General features: G+C 36.7%; 2 protein-coding genes across 2 annotated transcripts; both read left to right on the top strand.

The window, feature by feature from the left end:
- Positions 1 to 2,421: 2,421 nt before the first annotated feature.
- LOC145297857 (uncharacterized) lies at positions 2,422 to 4,583 on the top strand. Its single transcript, XM_080144183.1, has 2 exons — positions 2,422 to 3,684; positions 3,816 to 4,583. The coding sequence occupies exons 1-2, from the start codon at positions 2,422 to 2,424 to the stop codon at positions 4,581 to 4,583; spliced, it is 2,031 nt and encodes a 676-aa protein (XP_080000309.1).
- Positions 4,584 to 4,763: 180 nt separating this feature from the next.
- On the top strand, positions 4,764 to 6,749 carry LOC145297858 (uncharacterized). Its single transcript, XM_080144184.1, has one exon. The coding sequence runs from the start codon at positions 4,764 to 4,766 to the stop codon at positions 6,747 to 6,749; it is 1,986 nt and encodes a 661-aa protein (XP_080000310.1).
- Positions 6,750 to 22,162: the final 15,413 nt, after the last annotated feature.

The following is a 22,162-nucleotide window of genomic DNA, read 5'->3' on the forward strand; positions in this document are numbered from 1 at the left end:
AGAAAGCAAACATTTAAAATACTAAAATCATCGTCTAGAGCCTAGAGCAACCCGTGGACACCCGTCTACTCCGAAATGTTTAATAATAGATTTTTGAGTATTTCCAAATATGTCAAAGTTAGAAGCATTTCCACGACAGTTATTTTTTTAAAACTAAAACGATCGGTGAATTCGATTATTTTGCACCGGGCGTAATTTACTTCTGTATTAAAAGTAAGTTATTTAAATATTCCAACATATAATCTTGTGGGGAAAATCCAGCTTCCTAATAATGGGCACTCTTAATAGGAAAAAAAATCCTAGTCATGAAAAATTTCTCCTCAACCAACCGAGGACAGAATAGGTCAAGTGTAGCAGCAGAAAAGATACTACACTCTGATCTTGTCCCGAAACGCCAGTATTTGTTTGTGTGTTAATATATTTTTTAATTGTTTGTTCCTTAATTCATAATTCAGTTTTATCAGTATTAAATTGTATATTGCTTTAATATTATGTAATTGTATATGCATAATATATATATATATATATATATATATATATATATATATATATATATATATATATATTATCTATAATATAAAAGGCAAAATTGGCGCACGCGGTTGTGTATATCCGAGAAAGGCTTTTTTGCCGGGATTCAAAACAAAGTTACGATCTTGGAGAACTTTCGTTATACTCCCTAGATTATAACATCTCACATTCGAATACGGACATTGTTTCTATCTTTATTTTGATCGACTTAAAACAAATCCTTGGTTCCGCTTGTTTGTCTGTCTTTCTCGCATAAATAAAGCGAAACAGATCAAAGCAAATGCGTTAGCCGGGCTTTCCGGCCGGGACGTCTAGAAAGGCAATCGGCTTTGATCAATGTAAGGGAACCCTTCATATCAGATAATTGCTATTGATTTGGACATTGTCAGAGCTTTCCTTTTGGTGGGGTTAGTTTTCCCCAACATCGTTGGGAAACAAATAAATAAAACGGTCAGAAAGCTGGAAGCTTAACCGGCCTTCAACCAGCAAAAAAAAAAGCAACCTTAATTTCTGTGGCTGCGTGATTCATAACTTAAGACACATTCACTTAACTATACATTTCTGCAAATCAACTTTTTGATTGACATCACTAAATTCGAGCTTTTGAATTTCCTGTCGCGTCATAGCGTAGCGGTAAGATGCCAGGTTTGCTTTTACTTTCGGTTTCGCCTTCGCGTCACGGGTTCGAGCCTGCCTGCCTACTACCACTTTTTTCTACTTAACCCCCCCTCCAACACCATTAGTATTGAATAATGTTTAGTTTCACTATTAATCGAATTGCTTTCCTTATTTTCTTTTTTAACATATTTTACTGTTCTTTTTAAAAATGTCCTCATATATTATCGACAGTTTGACAAATCTTACCTACATTGCCTACAGGCATTTTTAGTTAACAGTCCTTCTATATCTCGGAGGCTGTCACGTTACGTTTGAGCTGCAAGTAGAATTTAGATACTCATTCAATACTGTAATATAAAAGCATGTTACTCAGACTTTCACGTTTAAAGCAATAATTCGCTCGAATAATGTAGAAAAAAATGGAGGCTACTTACGGATGGGTGTCGCTGTCCGTCGGGGGGGGGGAATGAACTAGCATGAGCAGATCTGTCTCACCGCCTAAATAGACTAAGGGAGTAGTGGGAGGCTTGTTCCTATTGGTTATAAAAGGCAACCTACAACCATTCCCATTATTTCTTTTTCTTTTTCTTCTTCTTCTTCACTTGTCACTTCGCTGAGTAAGTTTACGCGAGCGAGGCTAGAGTGTTGATTCCTTTTTCTTTTGATCTGTTACTTGTCCCCATTGGTTAGGGACGCAGAGAGCATTCTTTGCAACCCCTGACGACAGTGAACTACCGGATCCTGGACTTTTTCCAACATCTTGCAAAGAATGTCCAACAACCCTTTCCTTCCCATTGACCTAATGGATGCCACTAGGGATAAAATATTATCAGAAAAGGAAAATTTGTCACACAGGATTCTGCGTCGCATATCTGCCTGTTCTGGACGCATGGGCTCTCTGGCATACTCCACCTTTAGGGGGCAAATTCTGGCTGATGTCGAGGAGTTGGAGGTATGCGTGGGTCAGTTGGACCGCCTGGATGGAAGGGCCCCTGATGAGAGCGAGGACGATTGGTTGAGGCAGAAGGTGGAATACCTTAATGCTGTGGAGGACCTAGACAATTTCCGCAAGTCATCTCTGCCTGGTCCCAGTGATGGATCTGTTCCCCAGTTGTTTGGAGCGTCATCTGCGTCAGGTAGGACTGCCGCCTCCTTCGTTGTCAAGCCTCCTCAGCTCCAAATCACGGGGCCCACCTTCAGTGGGCAGGAGGTGCAGCTGATCCCCTAAGCTTTTGGAATTTTCTTACTCGTTTTGAGAACTGTGTATTTGATATGGCCAGCGATGCAGACAGACTCAACTTTCTGAAATGTTGTCTCTCTGGCGAGACCCTACGGCTTGTCAAACATTTCAGCTGCACTAACTCGAATTATACTCGAGCCTTATCTATTCTTAAGCGTGAATATTTGGATCTCGACAGTACCGTGGACCATATCTTTGAGGACATCCTGAACTTCTCACCAAAAAGGAATGCTCCCCTTTCGGAATTGGGGGATTTTATCTCCAGGACAGCTTCCATGCTTGAGGAATTGGGAAACATTTTTTCTTGCGATTTTTCGGTGGGCACTTCTAGCGGGGCTAGGCTCATGAGCAAAATACTCTTCAGAAAGTTCCCTGGTGACCTGAAGGGGGAATTGATGGCACTTGCAGATAGAGGAGTACCGCCTCTATCAGCTCTATTTGGGCTCACTGGTGAAGCTATTAAGCGGATGCAAATCAAGGGGCGTTCTAGTTCATCGCTGCCACCACCAAATGTTACAGGCCGCTGTGCGACACGGAAACCCAATCAATGGACTTCTGCTACTTCATCATTTGGGAAGGACGTTATAGGCGCTGACTCAGCCGGTTACTCTCGCCCCCTTCCACCCATCTTGTCTGTTACCTTCTCGTGCGGAGCGAGTGAAGTTTCTGTGAATTGCCTTTTGGATACAGGGAGTGGGCGGACATATCTGTCTTCTCGTATTCTGGGATATCTGTGTCCGGATGAGCCCGTTGGAGCCCAGTGTAAACTTAAGCTGTCTTCCTTTCTTGGGGAGTGTCTACAACAATTTACGGATGTAGTATTGGAGACCGACTTGGGCGCAGGAGACACGGTGGGGTGTCCGGTTTTGGTGTCTGGCACTCTCGATTTATCGATTGGGTTGCGGAATTTATCATCGATGTTGCGCACCTTCAGAAACATGGGCTGCTCACTGGCCGGACAATTCGAGGAGGGAACCGATTTAATAACTATCGAGGATGTGATTGGCCTGGACCTGATTCAGCACCTAGACCCCTTTAAACTGGTTCCGTGTTTGGGGGGTTGGGCCTTCTCGGTCCCGTCTGGATTAGTCCCGTTCGGAGATCTCGACTCCTTCATTTCGGATAATATACCCTCTCGTGATACGACTCATCTGTCCTTTAATACTATAATGGAGCATACTCCGCAGGTCGAGGCCTCCCATATGTGTTTTGTGTTGGAGGCTCGACCTACCTACTTTGACCCCTTTGAGGATTGCTTTCCTGACAGTGCTGTCCAAAGAGGACTGGAACAGATAGTGAGCCTGGAGTCCTTAGGAATACCTGACCAAGAGGGGTTCTCTTAATATGATCAGGAATTAATACAACGGTTTGAGGAAACTGTGGTACTACGCGATGGTAAATACTATGTGGAGCTCCCCTGCATCAGGATAGATTAGAAAAGGTGCCCTCCAACCACGCAGCATCATTGCGCATCCTGGACCGAGTAGCCTCGAACTTAACAAAGAAAAACCGATGTGCCGAATATTTGGAGGTATTCAGTCAACAGCAGAGAGAGGGTATCATTGAGGAAAGTTTTGTCGCCCCTCAGGAGTTTGATCAATACATTTGGATACCGCATAGACCTGTTTTAAAAACGGATCCAACGACGACAACTAAAATTAGACCACTTTTCAACTGCAGTTTGAAGACTGGAGGCGGACTGTCCCTAAACGAAGCGGCTTATTCGGGTGTCAACCTCACTGGGGACATTTTAAAACTGCTGTTGGCCTTTAGAACAAACCATTACATTCTGTTAGCAGACATCCGTCGTGCATTTCTGACGATTCATCTTAAATCGGAGGCTGACAAGAACCGGTTTTGCTTCTTTCTGAGGGAAAGAAGTTTCCTGCGTTGTTTCCGGTATACCACCCTTATTTTTGGTTTTACCTCCAGCCTGTTTATATTGGGATGTATCTTGAAGTTGCACGCGGCCAAATACCCATTGGATGCCTGCCGCCATATGATGGCGGAAAAGTTTTATGTTGACAATCTTGTCGCTTCTGTGGCTGACCGGAATGATCTGTTTTCATTGTACTCCCTTTTTCGGGAACGCTTACAGGAGGGAGGTTTCATCATTCAGTCTTGCAATACCAATTGCGAGACCCTCCGTGCCAGAATGGAGAAGGACAGCACGTTGATCACCCATGGAGAGTAGTAGGAGAAGGCCCTCGGGTATCGCTACTCCCCGCTTACCGAAGAATTGTTCGTACCCCATACTGAATTTGACGCCAACGCATCAAGCAAAAGGAGCCTCCTTTCGGAAACAGCTAAGGTGTTTGACCCACTGTCTCTCTATTTGCCTGTCACTATCAGGATTCGTATACTTATCAGAGCTATGTGGAAAGATGGTATGGGCTGGGACGATATCGCCTCTCCTGCCATCCAGAGTGTCCGGAGGAAACTTGCCGGGGAACTTTCAAGGTTGGGTGACCTACACTTTGATCGAAGGACCATAGTACCGGAGCTGCCCGGGGAGATGCACATCTTTTGCGACGCCTCCAAGGATGTCTATGGGGTGGCTGTTTACATCGTACAGGGTGGTAGGTCCTCCTTGCTGTTCGCAAAGGCCAAGGTCGCACCCATGAAGGACAAAACCTTGCCGGTTTTGGAACTGATGGCGGTCTTTCTTGCCTTCAAGTGTCTCCCCTCGATTTTAGACAACTGTGAGGGGTTCATACCAACCAACTTGTGTGTGGCTATAGATGCTCAGGTTGTGCTGTCTTGGCTCCTATCCCAAACCATGGCTTCCAACAACATTTTCGCCAGGAATCGATTAAGGGATGTGCTAATGATGAAAACTGAGTTAGAGACTCGCTATGGATTGCAAACCTTCTTTAAATACGTGAACACTCAGTCAAACCCTGCCGATTTGATAACGAGAGGCATATCCTACAGGAGGTTCCGTTCATGCCTAGACTTTCGGCGCGTAGGCCCTTCTTTGCTTGGCGGTGGGATCTCTCAGTGGCCGGAGCTGGATCTGCCTTGCTTAAGTGGGATGTGTCAGCAGATGGGCCGAACTCCGGCAAATTGTTCTATCTCTCGCGAGCCAGGATGTGTTTCTGTCGTGTCCTTTGATCGTTTTTCATCCTTCTCCCATTTATTGAGGGTCACATCCTTGGTTTTTAGGTTCTTAGCTATCAGACTTCACCGTCAGTGGGACTGCGAATCCAGGGCAGCTACCTACCTAATGAGGACTATGCAGCAGCAAGGGTTCCCTGCGGAACTTGAATACCTAAGGAGGCCTTACGGGGATCACCTGCCGGCTAGGGTTCGCGACTTAAACCTTTACCTGGATCATGATGGGCTGATTCGTTCGAAGGGTAGGATTGACTCTTCCTTACACTACGATTATGAAGTTAAGAACCCCGTCTTGATAGCAAAACAGCACCCTGTTACACGGCTCATAATCATGGACTGCCATAAGGGGTGTTGCCACCTGGGGACAATCCTGGCTGAACTAAGGCGGCGCGGTTACTGGGTACCCCAGGGAAGGCAAGCTGTTAACCTAATATTAGCTGAATGTTCGACGTGTAAACGTTATAACTCATGGCCATCACCGCCGAAGGCTTCTTCCGACCTGCCATCACATTGGACTGACTTCTGTACCCCATATCAACACACCGGGATCGATTTTACCGACCATCTGTGGGTGTGGGATGGGAAAAGAAATATAAAAATGTATCTGTTATTGTTTACTTGTCTGAACATCAGGGCCGTCCACATAGAAGTGGTACCAGATATGAGCGTCTCCTCCTTCCTACAAGCTCTGATCCGTTTCACAAACCAGAACGGTGTCCCTGAGGCCTTATATAGCGATAATGCTAAAACTTTCAAGGGAGGAGGGCGACTCTTCAACCGGCTTGTGCTCTGCAAGGATTACCAGGACAGATATGGTCCTAGCAACATGAAACTGAAGACTATTTCGCCCTTTTCCCTTTGGTATGCAAGGGCATGGAAAAGGTGTATTCTAACTATAAAAAACTGCCTGTATAAAGTTGTTGGAAGAGAAAAATTGAACTATTTCTCTTTACTTACCATCATTTCCGACATACAGAGGTCGGTCAACAACCGACCTCTTACTTACATATCGTCGGCTGACAAGGATGTGACTGCCATTACGCCCAATATGTTCCTCAGACCTAATAAGTGCCCTGGATTATTGTTCAGGTTGGATGAAGAGGCTCCTTCGGTTCCTCTCGGCCGATCCGAGCTGATACGTACTCTGCAGCTTAGAGACCAATGCCTGAGTAGATTCAACGAGCTCTGGTACAGGGAATACCTTCTGGATATCGGCTTCGGAAGGATGATGTCGTTCTTATAAAAAGCCCTCTGAGGCCCAGGCCCTTTTGGGCGTTAGGTACTGTTACCGAGCTCGTCCAAGGCAACGACAACGTCGTTAGAGCGGCTCGAGTCAGAAGGGCTAATGGTCTGGTAGAATTACATTCTCTAAAACACCTGCATCCCCTCGAAATCTCCTTGAACTCCTGCTGTCCTGTTGATGCTTCTCTGGTGGAAGAGCCTGATTCGCCATTGGTAGCTGAGGCTGAAACCTGGTTGTGCCCTAGCTGCAATCATCCTCAACAGAACCTAGCCATGATCGCCTGTGACGCGTGCAACAGGTGGTACTACTTCAGATGTGTGGGAATCCACCAAGAACATCCAGAAAGACAAAAGTGGTACTGCCCTGAGTGTGAGCCCCAGAGAAGGCGTAGATGCAGGCCGAGTCTGCTTCCTGCATAATAAATCGTGCCTTGGACCCCAATTTTCCCCTTTTTTTCTTTTTTCTTTTTTTCCCCCCTTTTGTTGGGAGTGTGTAGAAAAAAAATGGAGGCTACTTACGGATGGGTGTCGCTGTCCGTCGGGGGGGAATGAACCAGCATGAGCAGATCTGTCTCACCGCCTAAATAGACTAAGGGAGTAGTGGGAGGCTTGTTCCTATTGGTTATAAAATGCAACCTACAACCATTCCCATTATTTCTTTTTCTTTTTCTTCTTCTTCTTCTCTTGTCACTTCGGTGAGTAAGTTTACGCGAGCGAGGCTAGAGTTTTGATTCCTTTTTCTTTTGATCTGTTACTTGTCCCCATTGGTTAGGGGCGCAGAGAGCATTCTTTGCAACCCCTGACGACAGTGAACTACCGGATCCTGGACTTTTTCCAACAATAAAGCTATACTTACGACACTAGCCAATTTGGAGCGAGGTGCAGCATGTCGAACACTATCTGCTAAGTACCGGATATTGTTGCATCGTTGCAGTATTAAATCCGTTTGTCTTATATGCATTTCTTCGAAATTTGCTCGGAAAACTAAGTCACGATACCACATTCAATGAAAATAACACCTATAAACCAGACTTGCAAAATAATCGCATTCATTCTCTGTATATATAACCTGAAGCCCGAATAATTTATGTGCAAAAAGTTTACTTTATGACGCTTGTACTTGTCATTCCATTGCTGTTTTTCTCTTCTTAAATCTCTACTCTACCTCCTTCGAGAAATCTGGTCTTTATCAGAGTCGTTTATTACGCATATAGAAATATGCATTGTTCATGATAAAAATAAAACTGTTAAGAATGTACATATATTTTTAAATTTCAATTTTTAGAAATTATCTGTCAGTTGAATAAACCTCTGGTATGGGCACCATAAATAAATGTTGTCAATCACTCTGATCTAAAACATGTGCAAGAGATACAGTAGCTCTCTTCCATTTGGCGTTCATCGCATACCTGGCGCCATAATCCTGCGAGACCTGTAAAGGTAGGCAAAATACGTGTTATTGAGCCTGGAACGAAAGCCGACAGACAAATATATACGTCTCTATTGGAGATCGCTCAGTGTATATATATATATATGTATATATATATATATATATATATATATATATATATATATATATATATATATATATATATATATATATAAGCGAGTGTTTATATTACGGTGCGTTTGATTATGTATTATTTTTTATTTAACATTTATACTCGCGAGAGTAGTATGAAAGATACATTGCGAAATCGTAAAAAATACAAACTTGTTCTGGGCGATCAGCCAGAGTTATGTAGATACATAAGCTTTTACATTTTTTACGATTTCGTTCCAAGAATATTTGCGTCAAAATTGTCTAATAAAATGGATGTGCTCAGTTGTTTGATGGACACGGACGTCCATTATTATTTATGGGTGTATAACCTTGCAGTTGTGAGCATTGCGACAATTTAACACTAGAGAACAGGATTACGCTAGCTTAAAATTATTCTTTTCGTGGCTAGGAAGCTACATTTCTTCTATGCCTATATTCTTTGTATAGAAGTAAGTAAGTATAAACAGCTAAATATTATTATTACATAGCAGGACCCGTAAACCGGTGTTGCCCGGTGGAAGCAGAACAGCTCTAAAACAGAATCGTTAAATGGCCCCCATCGACAAATTATTCAACTACTGTTGTTGTAGGTGACTACTGCTGTCCTTAGAAACGAGCAGACACCGGCGGTCGTGAACCAAATGAAATAATCTGGCTTCCACCATCGGGTATTCCTTTCCAGTGGCAGCTAGTTGAAGCCACTGCCTGTGATTTGCAATACTGTTGGCTATTAACGATTAGTGTTGAGGTGTGGCGATAAATTGCAGGTACTGACTGATTATGATGAAAGTATTTAATAACTCTTAAGATTGAGCGAAAACATAGGTATATGACTGCCTTCTATCGATGATAGAATCTTTCAAGTCAGTTGCGTTTTTCTTCTTTGTATATTGTAAGTAATCTTTTTCTAAAACTAGCTCTAGCACATTTTCAATTTAATAAAATACTCCACAGAAAATAGCAACGGTAATAAAACAAATATATAACAAATACGTAGTTTAGTAAATGCACGTTGCAATCTACCTGAATAATATTTTTGTGGTCTGACTTATTTCCAAGTGTTTAATCAATTCTGAAAAAAAAATGTCGGAATGAAAAGCCACAGCTTTGTAACCTAGGTAATCGGCCAAATTCAATCGTCAACTAGGATCGCATTAAAAAAATAAATATAATACCAGTAAAGTCTTGATAATCGCTGCATAATAGATAATTGAATATTGATATCCATAAAAGAAAAAAAAACTATGGCCGTTTGGAGTTTGGGGGCAGTAACGTATCGGTATTTTGTGCGTATTTACAATCTCAAACCAATGCATTTTGAAAGTGTTCCGTCCGAGCAAGGAAATAGCAATATCTGTTTGATTGCATTTTATGTTAGTTCCGTGTGCGCAAGGAATAAGTAAACAATGCGTGTTAAAATGGCAATAATTCCTAAACATTTTGTTAGAGCTTATCGTAGCAAAATTGGTAGGGTGTTAGCGTTTAATGTATAAATTTTGAGCGATTATCAAGACTTCAAAGATGTTATGTATAATTTGTGTTTACTTGTGCCTGTATGTTAACATGCTGAACTGATCAAACAAAGTTTCCAGTATTTATGAAACATTAGGATAATAGTGTACCAGGTGTTAAATTTCGCTTTTTGATCGATTAATATGTTTGTATTTTTATTATAGCTATTGCGTCCTGTAATTTTTTTGGTTTTATTTACAGTCCCTGTTATAAATTTGTTAAGTGAAAGTATGCAATAGTTGGAAAGCAATATCTTTTTCACGTTTGTTATGGATTTCTAAATAATAACATGATTAATCTATTGCGCTTCAGTAAACATATATGCCCAAAAACGAATATACTGAATGTCCAAAGAGGAAACATATGAATATATAATTTTTTTTTAATGAACTGCAGAAGAAAATTGGAAAAAAAATAAATAAGTAAAGACGTTTCGATGGACGCAAAGAAAGAAAGACACAAATGTAGAACGACTGCTGGAAAAAAACACCCCCAACTTCGGAAGACATCCTTAAACTTGGGAGGTTGTGGTGTTTATACTACGATGGGTTATACTATAAAAATACTTTTTTAAAAGGCGGTTTTAACCAAACACCACCACCCCACAAAAAAAGGAAGGAAATAATAACCAGATTATCATTTGTTGTCAGTGAATAAACGACGCCGTGATAGGACGCAAATATAGGAAACTAACTTTTCATACACAAAAGAAAACCAAAAGTATATGTTTTCGTTTAAACAAAGAAAATAAATTGAACAGAAAACAACAGTTGCCAATGAAAAGAAATAAATAGAACCAGTAAAATTTATGAATTTAATCGACGACATAAGAACTTGTTTTGAAAGTTCGCTTATAATGAGGTGATTCACGAATAAGTGAATTAGCAAACAACCATTCAGATGCGAATTTCCCTGAAAGAGATTATTTTTTGTTCTAATACGGGAAATTTAATGTTATGATTATGTTTTTATGAGTACGTTAAGGGCGGTGTAATCCTAAAATAAGTTGAAAGTGTAGACTTTTTTCAAGTGTTGACTAGTGATGGTGCGAGAACAAAATACTTAGAGGAATTATAGGAACTCCTTTCTCTAAAGACGTTGCAATTGTGATGGTGTTGCTCCTAGGATGCAATGGAGCATTTTATTATAACGACTTAATATGCCTAAAATATGTGTCTGAGAGTTACATAAGATTGTGGCTAACAACATAAACGTATTTAATTTGTATGTGCCATTCGTTGTTGCATACGTGCAGTACTTTGATCAAAGGGAGAATTTCTCCAGTCATTTTATTATATAGGAAATAATCAATATAAAGAGACTATTAATAATAATAATAAATGTAACAGATATAAGAAGACTGTAGAGAACCGGGTGTTAAAAAGTATGTGGCTTACGGACAAAAATATGGATACAAATACCAAACAGTAAAATAGACTTACTGTTTGAGATAACTAGGGCGATGGAAGTCCTTTATATTTCGAAAATACAACCTCTTTTCATTTTTTTCCACCAAAATGGGCGAAAATAGGTCGTCAACAAAGAAAAACATCTACTAAAATATTGATATCAAACAGCAACTCTATTTTACTGTCTTGTCTTAGTGATGTATCTGAAAAATAAATGAATATATGAAGATACAAAAAAAAAACTATACAATACCCTTCTTCGTGTGTCTATTTTTGTCTGTACACCTCATTTTTACACGCGGTTCACTGCATGACTACAGCCTCCATATACTCTTCTACGTTAATTTTCCATATTAATTCACCAGCAATACTTTAAACTACATTTTTATTGATAATAATAATAATAATAATAATAATAATAGTAATAATAATAATAATAATAATAATAATAATAATAATAATAATAATAATAATAATAATAATGTACTATACATAGACACAAGGTTCCTGAATGCAGTAAAATGTAGAAAGAAAAGCGATGGCATCCACTACAAGACAAATTACAACAGAATCCCAAAAGCATGGATAATAAAATTCCTAAACATGTATAAAATACCAGACAAGATTATTAATTGGATTGAAAATGCCCTAACATCGGAAGTTGAACTAACAGATAATGAACTGAGATTAAAATATAAAGACACATTTTCGAAAGTGATTCCATATAACCACAAGTGTTTATCATAGTCATAATATCCTTAAACAATAAACTAAGAAAATATTAAATCGAATATAGTTTCACCAAAACAGATAAAATCATCACCCACCTTAGGTAGAAGGGCAGCCCGAAACTGTTTACAAAAAATAAACTGTTTACAAAAAATAAACTGTTTACAAAATATAAACCGTTTACAAAAAATTAGCTGTTTACAAAAAATAAAATGTTTACAAAAAATAAACTGTTTACAAAAAGTAAAAACTGTTAGAGACGCTAATATGCACAACTAGAATATTCAGTCAGGATTTCTGAAAGGAATTTGACATGAAAAAGTGTGCATTGCCAATTGTGAGAAGAGACACAACTGGGAGAAACAGGGGTATGGAACTACCCAAACAACCGAGATGAGGCCACTTTGAAAACATAATAACTATAAATATTTTAGAGACCATCAAAGACACCATAAATGAATAAGAAAATTGGAATAGTATATTTCAACATTAAATTATATATAAATAGTAGAAACCTAAGAAAGGGTAAACCTCATTGGCAGTGACACTACTAAGATACCCCGGATTGTGTTTAGGTTGAACCAAACAAGAACTAAAGTATCTCGACCATAACTCAAGGAAACTCATGACTATGTACAATGCACTACACCCAAAAGATGATGCTGACCGACTCTATTTGAAATGGAAAGACAAATAAGAAGACTGTTTTTTTGTAGAAGACTGTAAATGACAGGAAAAATAGTTAGAAAATACATAATGTAGAACACCGAAAAAATAATTAGCTTAGAAAACAACTGAAAAAATAACAAAACAGAAACAATCGATACACGGAATACTAATAAAAACTATGGTAAAAAAGCAACATGGGCGATTCACAAGATGACAATAGATGAAACTAACGTAAACGCTTGGCTATGACAAAAAAGAAAACAGAGAACCTGGATATTTAATAACAGCCGCACAATATAACGCGATCAGAACACACCACATCAAAGCGGAGATCGACAATGGACAGGAAACCAGTAACTGCAAACTCGACCAAACAATAAACCACATAAGAACCGAATGCATAAACATAGCCCAAAATGAATTTAAAAATAGATACTTTCAGGTAGCGAACGCAGTACAATAAGAATTATACAGACAACAGCATCTTGAAGCGTGAGACCAAGTGTGCCAGCAAAAATTGGCGATAGTATTGGAAAACAGAAGTCAGAGAATCCTATAAGACATAGATATACAAACAGATAAACCACCTAAGCAAGAGTAAATAATTAAAAGGCAAAATGTCGTACAATATCGTAGATTTCGATGTTCCAGCAACCAAAAAGTGAAGACCAAGGAGACAGATAAGCGAAGCAAAGACACAGAACTTACCATTGAGCTACAAAGGATATTGAAGATAAAGCAATGCAAGATAAATTAGTAAAAGAACTTGGAAAAATACCGAATTTCTTTTAAAAAGAATGGGCGAGTTTAGATTAAGATGAATGGCAGATAAGATACAAACGATAACAATAATGAAAACGGCTGAAATATAAAGGACCACCTTTAAATGTGGAGACTTATACACATCAGCTACAGGTGAAAACTGGGAATATAGAACATACTAAAAATATGAAAATTGAAAAAATGCACGGAATCATGAAAACTTAAACTGTATTTTAACTCTGTCTAAGCTTCATGATATCAATAAAAAAAATAATTTAAAAATATGAAATGAATAATAAATAGAATATTGTAGTGTAAATATAAACTGCTAGCACACCAAACAATCGATGATGGTCGATAAGGATGGAAACAGAAACATTTATTTCGAAAATGCTCCTGTCATATCGAAGATTCTACTGTTAATTGTATATGTTTAGTCTTTTGGCTTGTGAAATGCATTTATGTTAGTCTGTGTAAGATTTCAATTTTATTCAAAGTACTCTTCTCTGTCTTCCATGGGATTATTGCGATTATCGATTATAGATAGATATAGTTGACAGTACGTTAGAAAAATATTTGAGAACACTACCAGGAACATAAAGTAACTTTCTGTGAAAAAAATATATAAATCAGTCAAGCTTTTTTCGAATCATAAACGAACGAACTCTGCCACACACAGACATCCCCCAGACATACACACTCCTTTTAAATAATAGAGAGTTTTCTTATTATTTTTATTCTTTGTGTCTTTAATTTTTTTAATTAATCGTGATTTTTAACAGACATTTTTTATTAGTTCTGCCTTCTAAAATGTGGACAATAAATTTGCCGCCATAAAGAAAATAACGCTTTAGCTTTGTCTTAAAAAAACTTTCATTGCAAAAATCAATTCAAGCAACTTGATTATCTCCTAGCGCTGACATCTATTCAATGTACCGCCCGATACTTGTCCAGAACTGTGAGCTAATACTCAGCGGATAGTGGGGATCAGGCTGGCTTTGGTGTTGTGGTTTTTTTTTTTGTTGGCGATGTTATCGACGTATGGCCAAACGAAGTAGTCCAGCGGGTCCAGGTCGGAGAGGAGGGTGGGGGCCAGTGATTGACCGGTACAAAGTCGTATCATTCTTTCTGAAGCCAAGCCTGGATCTCGTTTGACCTGTGGGCCGGCGCCGAATTCTACTGCCTCAGACAGGGTCTACCAGCGGCCACCTGATTTCACTATGGGATCACTACACTCTTCAGCACATCTAGGTACACTTGGTGTTAACATTCTAAGCCGACTTCGAAGATGTTAGGTGGCATGAAACCAGTCCAGAGATGATAACCGTGGCCGGCACATTTTTTTTCAATGACCCTGTACACACCCCTGTTTTCTGTGGAAATCCAGCGTTGCATTTTATATGTGCTGGCAATGGTCTTGCTGTCATAAATTGGATTTGTATATCCCATGAGTTGTACAGCTGTGCATTTCCGATCTCGCTCGTTTGACATTGTGTCACTTGCAGGTATGATAGAAGGTTCCTATCGCTCTTGGGGGTTGTACACAACTGGCCAATAGTAGATGGTATGCGACAAAAAATAAAACGCTTTTCATCAGACGGGAATAACTTCGGCTTTTCTCTAGCAGCATTTTTCCTGTTCCCCCATGTAACTCATAATAAAATATAATTAATATCTCTGCTACCCTATGGAACTACTAAGGTTACTAAGGCTGAAGGTACCGTTTGAATACAATGGTTTCAAATAAAAGCTAGGGCACACAGAACAACATTAGCAATAGTAAAAACAATACTAAGATAAGCCCAAGAGAAAAGTACCGACCAGTCTCGATGCATTAGAAAACAATCATGATCTTACATACAATCGAAATACCATCAGAAATATGTGCATCGTAATGCATAACATCGGATAGTCGTTCGTATTTGATGTGATTTAAAATCGAGTAGGGCATCAATAATTCCACTTTAAACGTACTGAGAACCCGTTAATCATAAGGCTTATTGCTACTCAAATTCCACATCAAGTCAACGGAGATTATCAACGAGGATCCAGCAATAAATAGTTTTGCAAACGCACCTCTGCTTTACAATGTAACCAGCCGGAAATTAATATCAAGGCACTTTATAGCTTTTTGCCCGGGGTAATTCTGATCTACGTCATCTATTTCTCCAATACTTTATGGCACAAGAAAGAACGACAAGAAGGCTTCCAACAGTGACAAAGAAGCTATGGAAATAAAAATATTCGAGATTACCGCTGTAGGTTTTCATTACAGGTTAGTGCCAGCTCTGCTTTTCATTTGCAACGGGGATTGCAATAAAAACGACGAGTGATTGAGATTGGGAATATTAATGCTCACTTAAATTTAGGGAGTGTAACCTGTTTTGGCCATTGCATTTAATGGCCTCAATGATTAAATATTCAGAAATTATAACGATTTGAAAACCATGTTTATTTTAGTAAATAATTTCCTATAATGCCCACTGTGCTTTCAGCACCAATTAGTAATATTCATTGAACTATATATATGTATATACACACACATACATATATACATACATACACACATACACATACACACACACGCACACACACACATATATATATATATATATATACTTCAAAATTTTGTTAAAAATTCAAAGACACACGTTTTCTTTTTTATAACCTTCGTTTATTCCCTTGATTTTTCCATTACAGCCGTTTCATTAATGAGTTAGCAATTTTACGATTTATGTTTCCGTAAAAATATCCTGTTCTCACCAACTTCTTCAGATTTGTATCCATTAGATTTTTACAACACATGTTATATTTTTAACATGTTGGCCATCGTATTCGCGTAAAAAGATTTCCACAGCCATGCTTCCTTACTTCCTCCATCTTTTGGTGTTATATATATATATATATATATATATATATATATATATATATGTATATATATATATATATATATATATATATATATTAAAAGAATATTATATACTAGCTGGGGTTGGGGCAGCCTAGCCGGGTCGTAAAATTCACTAAAATATAGCTTAATTAATGGGGGTTTGGTTTGTTCATCATTACTGATCTAATTATCTTGTCAATAGTATATGCTCTTTATATATAGTAATCATTCTCACAGTTATTAAAAAATAGTTTATTAAAAATAAAATCATTAAGCTCTTCAGTTGAGACTCCTACTCATTTAGATATCGAGAGATAGGTAATAAAGTTTTAATTTTAAACGCTATAAAAAATGAATCTAACTTGAGCATGCAAAAGAAGTTAAAACATATCGACTTGTTTAAACGAACAGTTTTAATTTCAACCTCTCAATATATTCCCGTATGCAAGCAAATATTATAATGTCTCTAAAACATTCCTGATGTGTAAGTACTATTTCCTGTTAATTTCCTTATAATATGACTAGCAGTTTCAGATTAATTAGTTTACTTTTTACACACAAACAGAGAGTCAGACACAACTATGCATTTACTCATTTATTTACATAGTTTATTATAGTCAATACCATTAAGAACATACTGCCCTTTTCTTTTCCCTTTACATAATTATTATTAAGCTAAATAATGTGTAAATTAGTAATAAAACTATGTATGGTATTTATCTATTTATTTAAACTTGTCGATGTGTTCTTTCTTAAAAACAAAAATATATTTATTGACTCTTAGACCTAAAAGCAATTGTTAGATAAGTAATACAATTAAGTAAAAACCAATACTTCAGATTTGTATAACTGTTTTCTTTAGAATTATATTATATTAGGCTACGTAACAGCATAATTCGATTCAAGAACAATTCATTTAACACAAAAATTATCATAGTTCATTTTAGATCGGTGCATTAGATTTATTGTTAATTAGTGGTCTTGCTAATCTGGTTATCTAATGTGTGTAATTAAGGCGAAAAGGTATACCATTTAGGCACGGGTTTAAAATGCTATATAATATTGATATAAATAAAAAATAATAAATCCGTCATATGTACTGATTACATGGAATTACTAAAAAGGATTGCTGTTTAAATGGAATGTCTAAGTTGAATGAAATGTTTAAATTTAAGGACGTGACTTGACCCCAGAACAGAATTTACTATGATAAGGCGACTTCCAGGCAGTTATTATATTGTATTTTTATGGCATCCACTCCAAAACTGGCTGGACTGCTCTCCCTAATATAGAGTGTGGCGTTGGGTGAATCATCAATTTACTTGCTTGGGTACCTTTCTCTCTCTCTCTCCACTAGTGTCTCGCCCGCACGTACGAACGTAACCTTTTTTTGTATTATGTAAGTGTCCTCTTAGTAATAAACATTTTATAAATACTGACATCTAAGTAGTAATTCACGATTAAGCAATAAACTTTAAAATGGCCAAAGACAATGATAGTGGTGTTTAATCTTGTGGTTTATACAGGAGATAGAAAACAAAACAACTGTAGAAAACAGTAAAATTATGTAAACAAATTAGCACAACTAGGATATTTAGAAAATATCCAGAAAAATATATAAATCGAAAGTTGTATAACTAATCTAGAATCAATACGTAAAAAAAACGAGTTATAAATACGTGTTTATTCTTGAATTATATATTACCAAAACATAACAACTGATAATGTTGATATAAATAGAATATATAAAAAGATAACTACAAATAATTTTGGGTTGATGATAATGAAACACAAAGAATACACACCTAAATAATAAGACCGTCAGTTCCTCCAAAAACTAAGAAAAATATCTCATGAACCTGTATCACGATGCATGAAATAATGAATGTTCACAAACATCAACCAGTGTGTGCTGTTATGGAACTATGTGAAGGTAAAGCAAAAATTGTAACCGGTAAACTATACGAAGGTTAACCAAGTAAAAACTATAAAAAATACGTAATAAAAATATAGAGCCAAACCGACATTGGTGGACTAATAAATTAAACAATGGTTCATACGTACACATTTCTAGACAAACGAAAGATCGATTTATAACGGTGCAAAAGGTAGACTAGAATACAAATAAAAAGTAAATATTAATAGCAACACGGTTTATTAACTTACCTATATCTCTATCTTTCGGTCTGTATCAAGATAGATAGAGATAGATAGATTGATCGATAGATATAGATGTATATATATATATATATATATATATATATATATATATATATATATATATATATAGAGAGAGAGAGAGAGAGAGAGAGAGATGGATAGATAAATAAATATTCATCCCAGTAAATTTCACGAGGAGTCCTTAACTAGAGCGAGCAATCAACGAGTCTGATAAAAAAAATAGTCGATTTTACCTATTTTGAAGACAATAAATGTTTTTGATTTATTGGTCCTCATTCGCTCCCAGACAAAGCCTGGTCCCCCCTGCTAGTTGAATCATAAGGAGTGTAACAATCTGTAAGGCATATAAAAACAGACAAATGTTTAGATAGTTTATTCACTCGATACTATCAATGAGTACACTATGAACCGCCAGAAAAATTATACACACTGGAAGAGGTCCAGTAGTAAAAAATAGAAATCATTATATCCGACGAAAAGAAATGCATAAATGATTTGAGATAGAATGCAATACATGATAACAATGAACAAAAGATAAAAAAGGAACCTGTCGAATATTATAATCCCTCACTACAGCATGGCTTTGCATATTCTTACATTACATTTTTAGAGATCGAAAACGAACATTAAACCTTCAAAAATACCGAAATGTCAATACTATTTCAGTGAACACGAAAGGCTGTTTTCAGTGAAATATCTCTGAAAACCTGCGTGAAAGCTCCTTATGTAATAATAAATAAATTAAAAGTTAAAGTGATAAACAGATAATTAAGAATAAAGTGATACTTCATATTCTGAGAACTTAAGAATTTCAAATGCACACTATTACAAGGCTAGGATACTTTCGATGTCAGATATATTGTAAATTAACTGATCCACGGTGAAGAACTGATTTTAATAATATCTCTTTAACATGTTTGCACAGTTTAAACGTCAGGAAACATTTAGAATCATCACATATTTCATGAGATTTTTTTACGCAATACGTTTCGAACAAACGAAAGAATAAATATAAGTACAGCGATAAAGACAACAATTTAATGTTTGAAATTTGTGTGTTGCCTTAAACTGAAGAAATAAGGAACCAGTAAGAATAGATGAAACAAATTATTCCGGAGTCTTTAAAGTTACTATAAAAATCGTGTTAATACAGGCTGTCCAGCAAGTAACTGAAAGGTTCAGTACTAAAATAGATTCTATATTTTTTATATCTTTCTGAAATCCCACATAACACTTAGAACTCCCAAGGGCTTACTATGCTTTACTACGGAGATCTAGGAGGGAAAGGCTATATGAATGTTATTATGCCGTATAATCTTGTATATAATAAAAGAGACGCAATTTTACCCCTCTGGACAAAACTACCTTAGGTCAACAACAACAGATGGCACATAAAATATCACTATGTTTACGTGCTTAGCCATTACCTTATCTATCTGACCATCATCGTCCTAAACTAAACAGGAAGTGGCTAAATTACATTCTCACTTTACCGTCTACTGTTACGACCCTATTTTACACCGCGTTCTTTTATAATTTTTGCTACTTCTCCTGAGTGTTCACCGTCATTAACTGACTATACATTCCCCACACAAACGCATATTCTTACCTCCTACATCCAACACAAATAATGATTTCTCCCTTTGATTGGATGAGAAGTATTCAACAATTCCAGCATTCGGTTATTCCAGCAAATAAACGAACAGTTGTCAACTATAAAACACGCCACTATTTTCGGTATGTACACACTATTCTTACGTTTTGTTTATAATTAACGGAATTATTCCGCTTAGAAACTATGAACTTATACTATTTATTTGTGAAAATATTACAGCCACAAACATGAATCATTGGGATACTTCTTGACCACCGACGCGAAAATACCCCTGCTTATACTGAGGGAGGAAAACCTAGAGATCGAGAGATCGACAGTGGGAATGATAGAGAGATAGAGAAATCGAGAGAGTGGGAATGAGAGACACAGACAGAAATAAGCCGTTTTACAGTATAATTTGGATACAATCAGATGTTATAAATTACTCTATAACAATTTTTCTTTTCTTTCTGGTGGGGGAAATGTTCATTGTTTACACCGTGTTTTCTTATTTTCGTTTTTGAAAAAATCCCATTCAGCGAACACTCATGCGCGTTGAACAGTCTTCCTTTAATTGTTTAAAATAGATCATTACATATATCACGCAAGGGTATAAAGTTTCGTTCCATAAAAAAGCCAACTTCATTCCCGTTACATAATTTTGATTTTTTTGAAATAATACACGTGTTTTTACATATATATTTTGATGTTTCTTCGCTACATAAATGTATTAGTGTTGTTATACATTCGAAGACACCGACTTCTGTTCCGTTGTTTGATTAAAAATTAATAAACGCATTTGTACTTATTTGTAAGAGATCCCTTTTATTTATTTATTTATTTATTTATTTTCTTACATTTTGTCATTTATTTATTCTAGTTAAAGTAACATGCACTCATAGAAAAGTATTAATAATAATATTTTATTCTCCTCGGAGATATAAGTATATAGAGATTAAAATAAAAATGTCGTTTTACATATATATTTATAGTTGTTTAGCTAGATAAAACTGTGAACACAAATTGTTGGTTTTTTTTCTCTTTACAAAGTTGTTTCATGACAGACTGAATTTTGCCGGGTTTGGAACTTTTTGCCGTACTGACGTGCACAAAATAGAATTATCGCCTTATTATATATTTATATTTTGTTAGAAAATAACTCTTTTTGTTTAAAAATACCTTCCATTCGAAAAAAAATAGTTTATTACTTATTTGTACGAGTTTCCTTTGATTTATTTATTTATTTTCAGTTCGTCATTTATTTAAAGTGATATACACTCATAAAAATAATTCATTATTATATGCTAATTTCCTCTGAGATATAACGATATAATAGTCCGCTTTTATAAAAAATATTATTACGGACGCACTAGATAAAACAATCGTTTCCTTTTGTTTTGTTTTTTTATTAAAAATGTTTCACTAATTTTACATGAGTATAATTTAATCACGTTATTATTGTACATATGATGTTGTGACTTTAAGGGTTTTGTTTGTACATGCAAAGTTATTTGTGTATCTTTCTCACGACTGGCCCAAAGTAATATAAACAGCCTTCCCATATTTCGAACGATTTTCGAAATAAACACCCCAACCTCTCTGTGTTAAGACCGACTTTCGAAGCTGGGTGGTGTTTATTCCGAAAGCCGTTCTTAAAATGAGGAGGTTGTTTTTTATTATACGTTTGCGCAATGATTCTCTGTTTTAATTTTTCCTTTTTAAATATTTCCTTTATTGTTTTTATTCTCTGCTCACCAAGAATCACGGACAACCTGCAGAAGTACGAAGTTTGAAAATACGTACATGTTTTTTTTTTGTTTTGTTTTTTTAATGTAAAGCGTTGACCAATACAAAGTACAATTTGGGGTATATATGTTTTTTGGTACCGTGCTTAAATAACATTATCTTTACTTACAAATCAAATTTAACCTTGGGGAGGGGAGGATGTTTTGTCAATATGAATAAAATAAGCATACAACTTGAATTTAACCTGAAAACAATATTTACTAATAGCGCGCTACCAAAAATACATAAACGATGTAGAAGATGCAGATGATGTCATAGCGCGATATCATCTTCTATCATATACACCTAAGAAGGCTGAAGCACAGATTAGTTACTAAAC

This window comes from Euprymna scolopes, chromosome 18, assembly GCF_053919585.1.
Source record: "Euprymna scolopes isolate OS-2025 chromosome 18, ASM5391958v1, whole genome shotgun sequence".
Lineage (NCBI taxonomy): Eukaryota > Metazoa > Mollusca > Cephalopoda > Sepiida > Sepiolidae > Euprymna > Euprymna scolopes.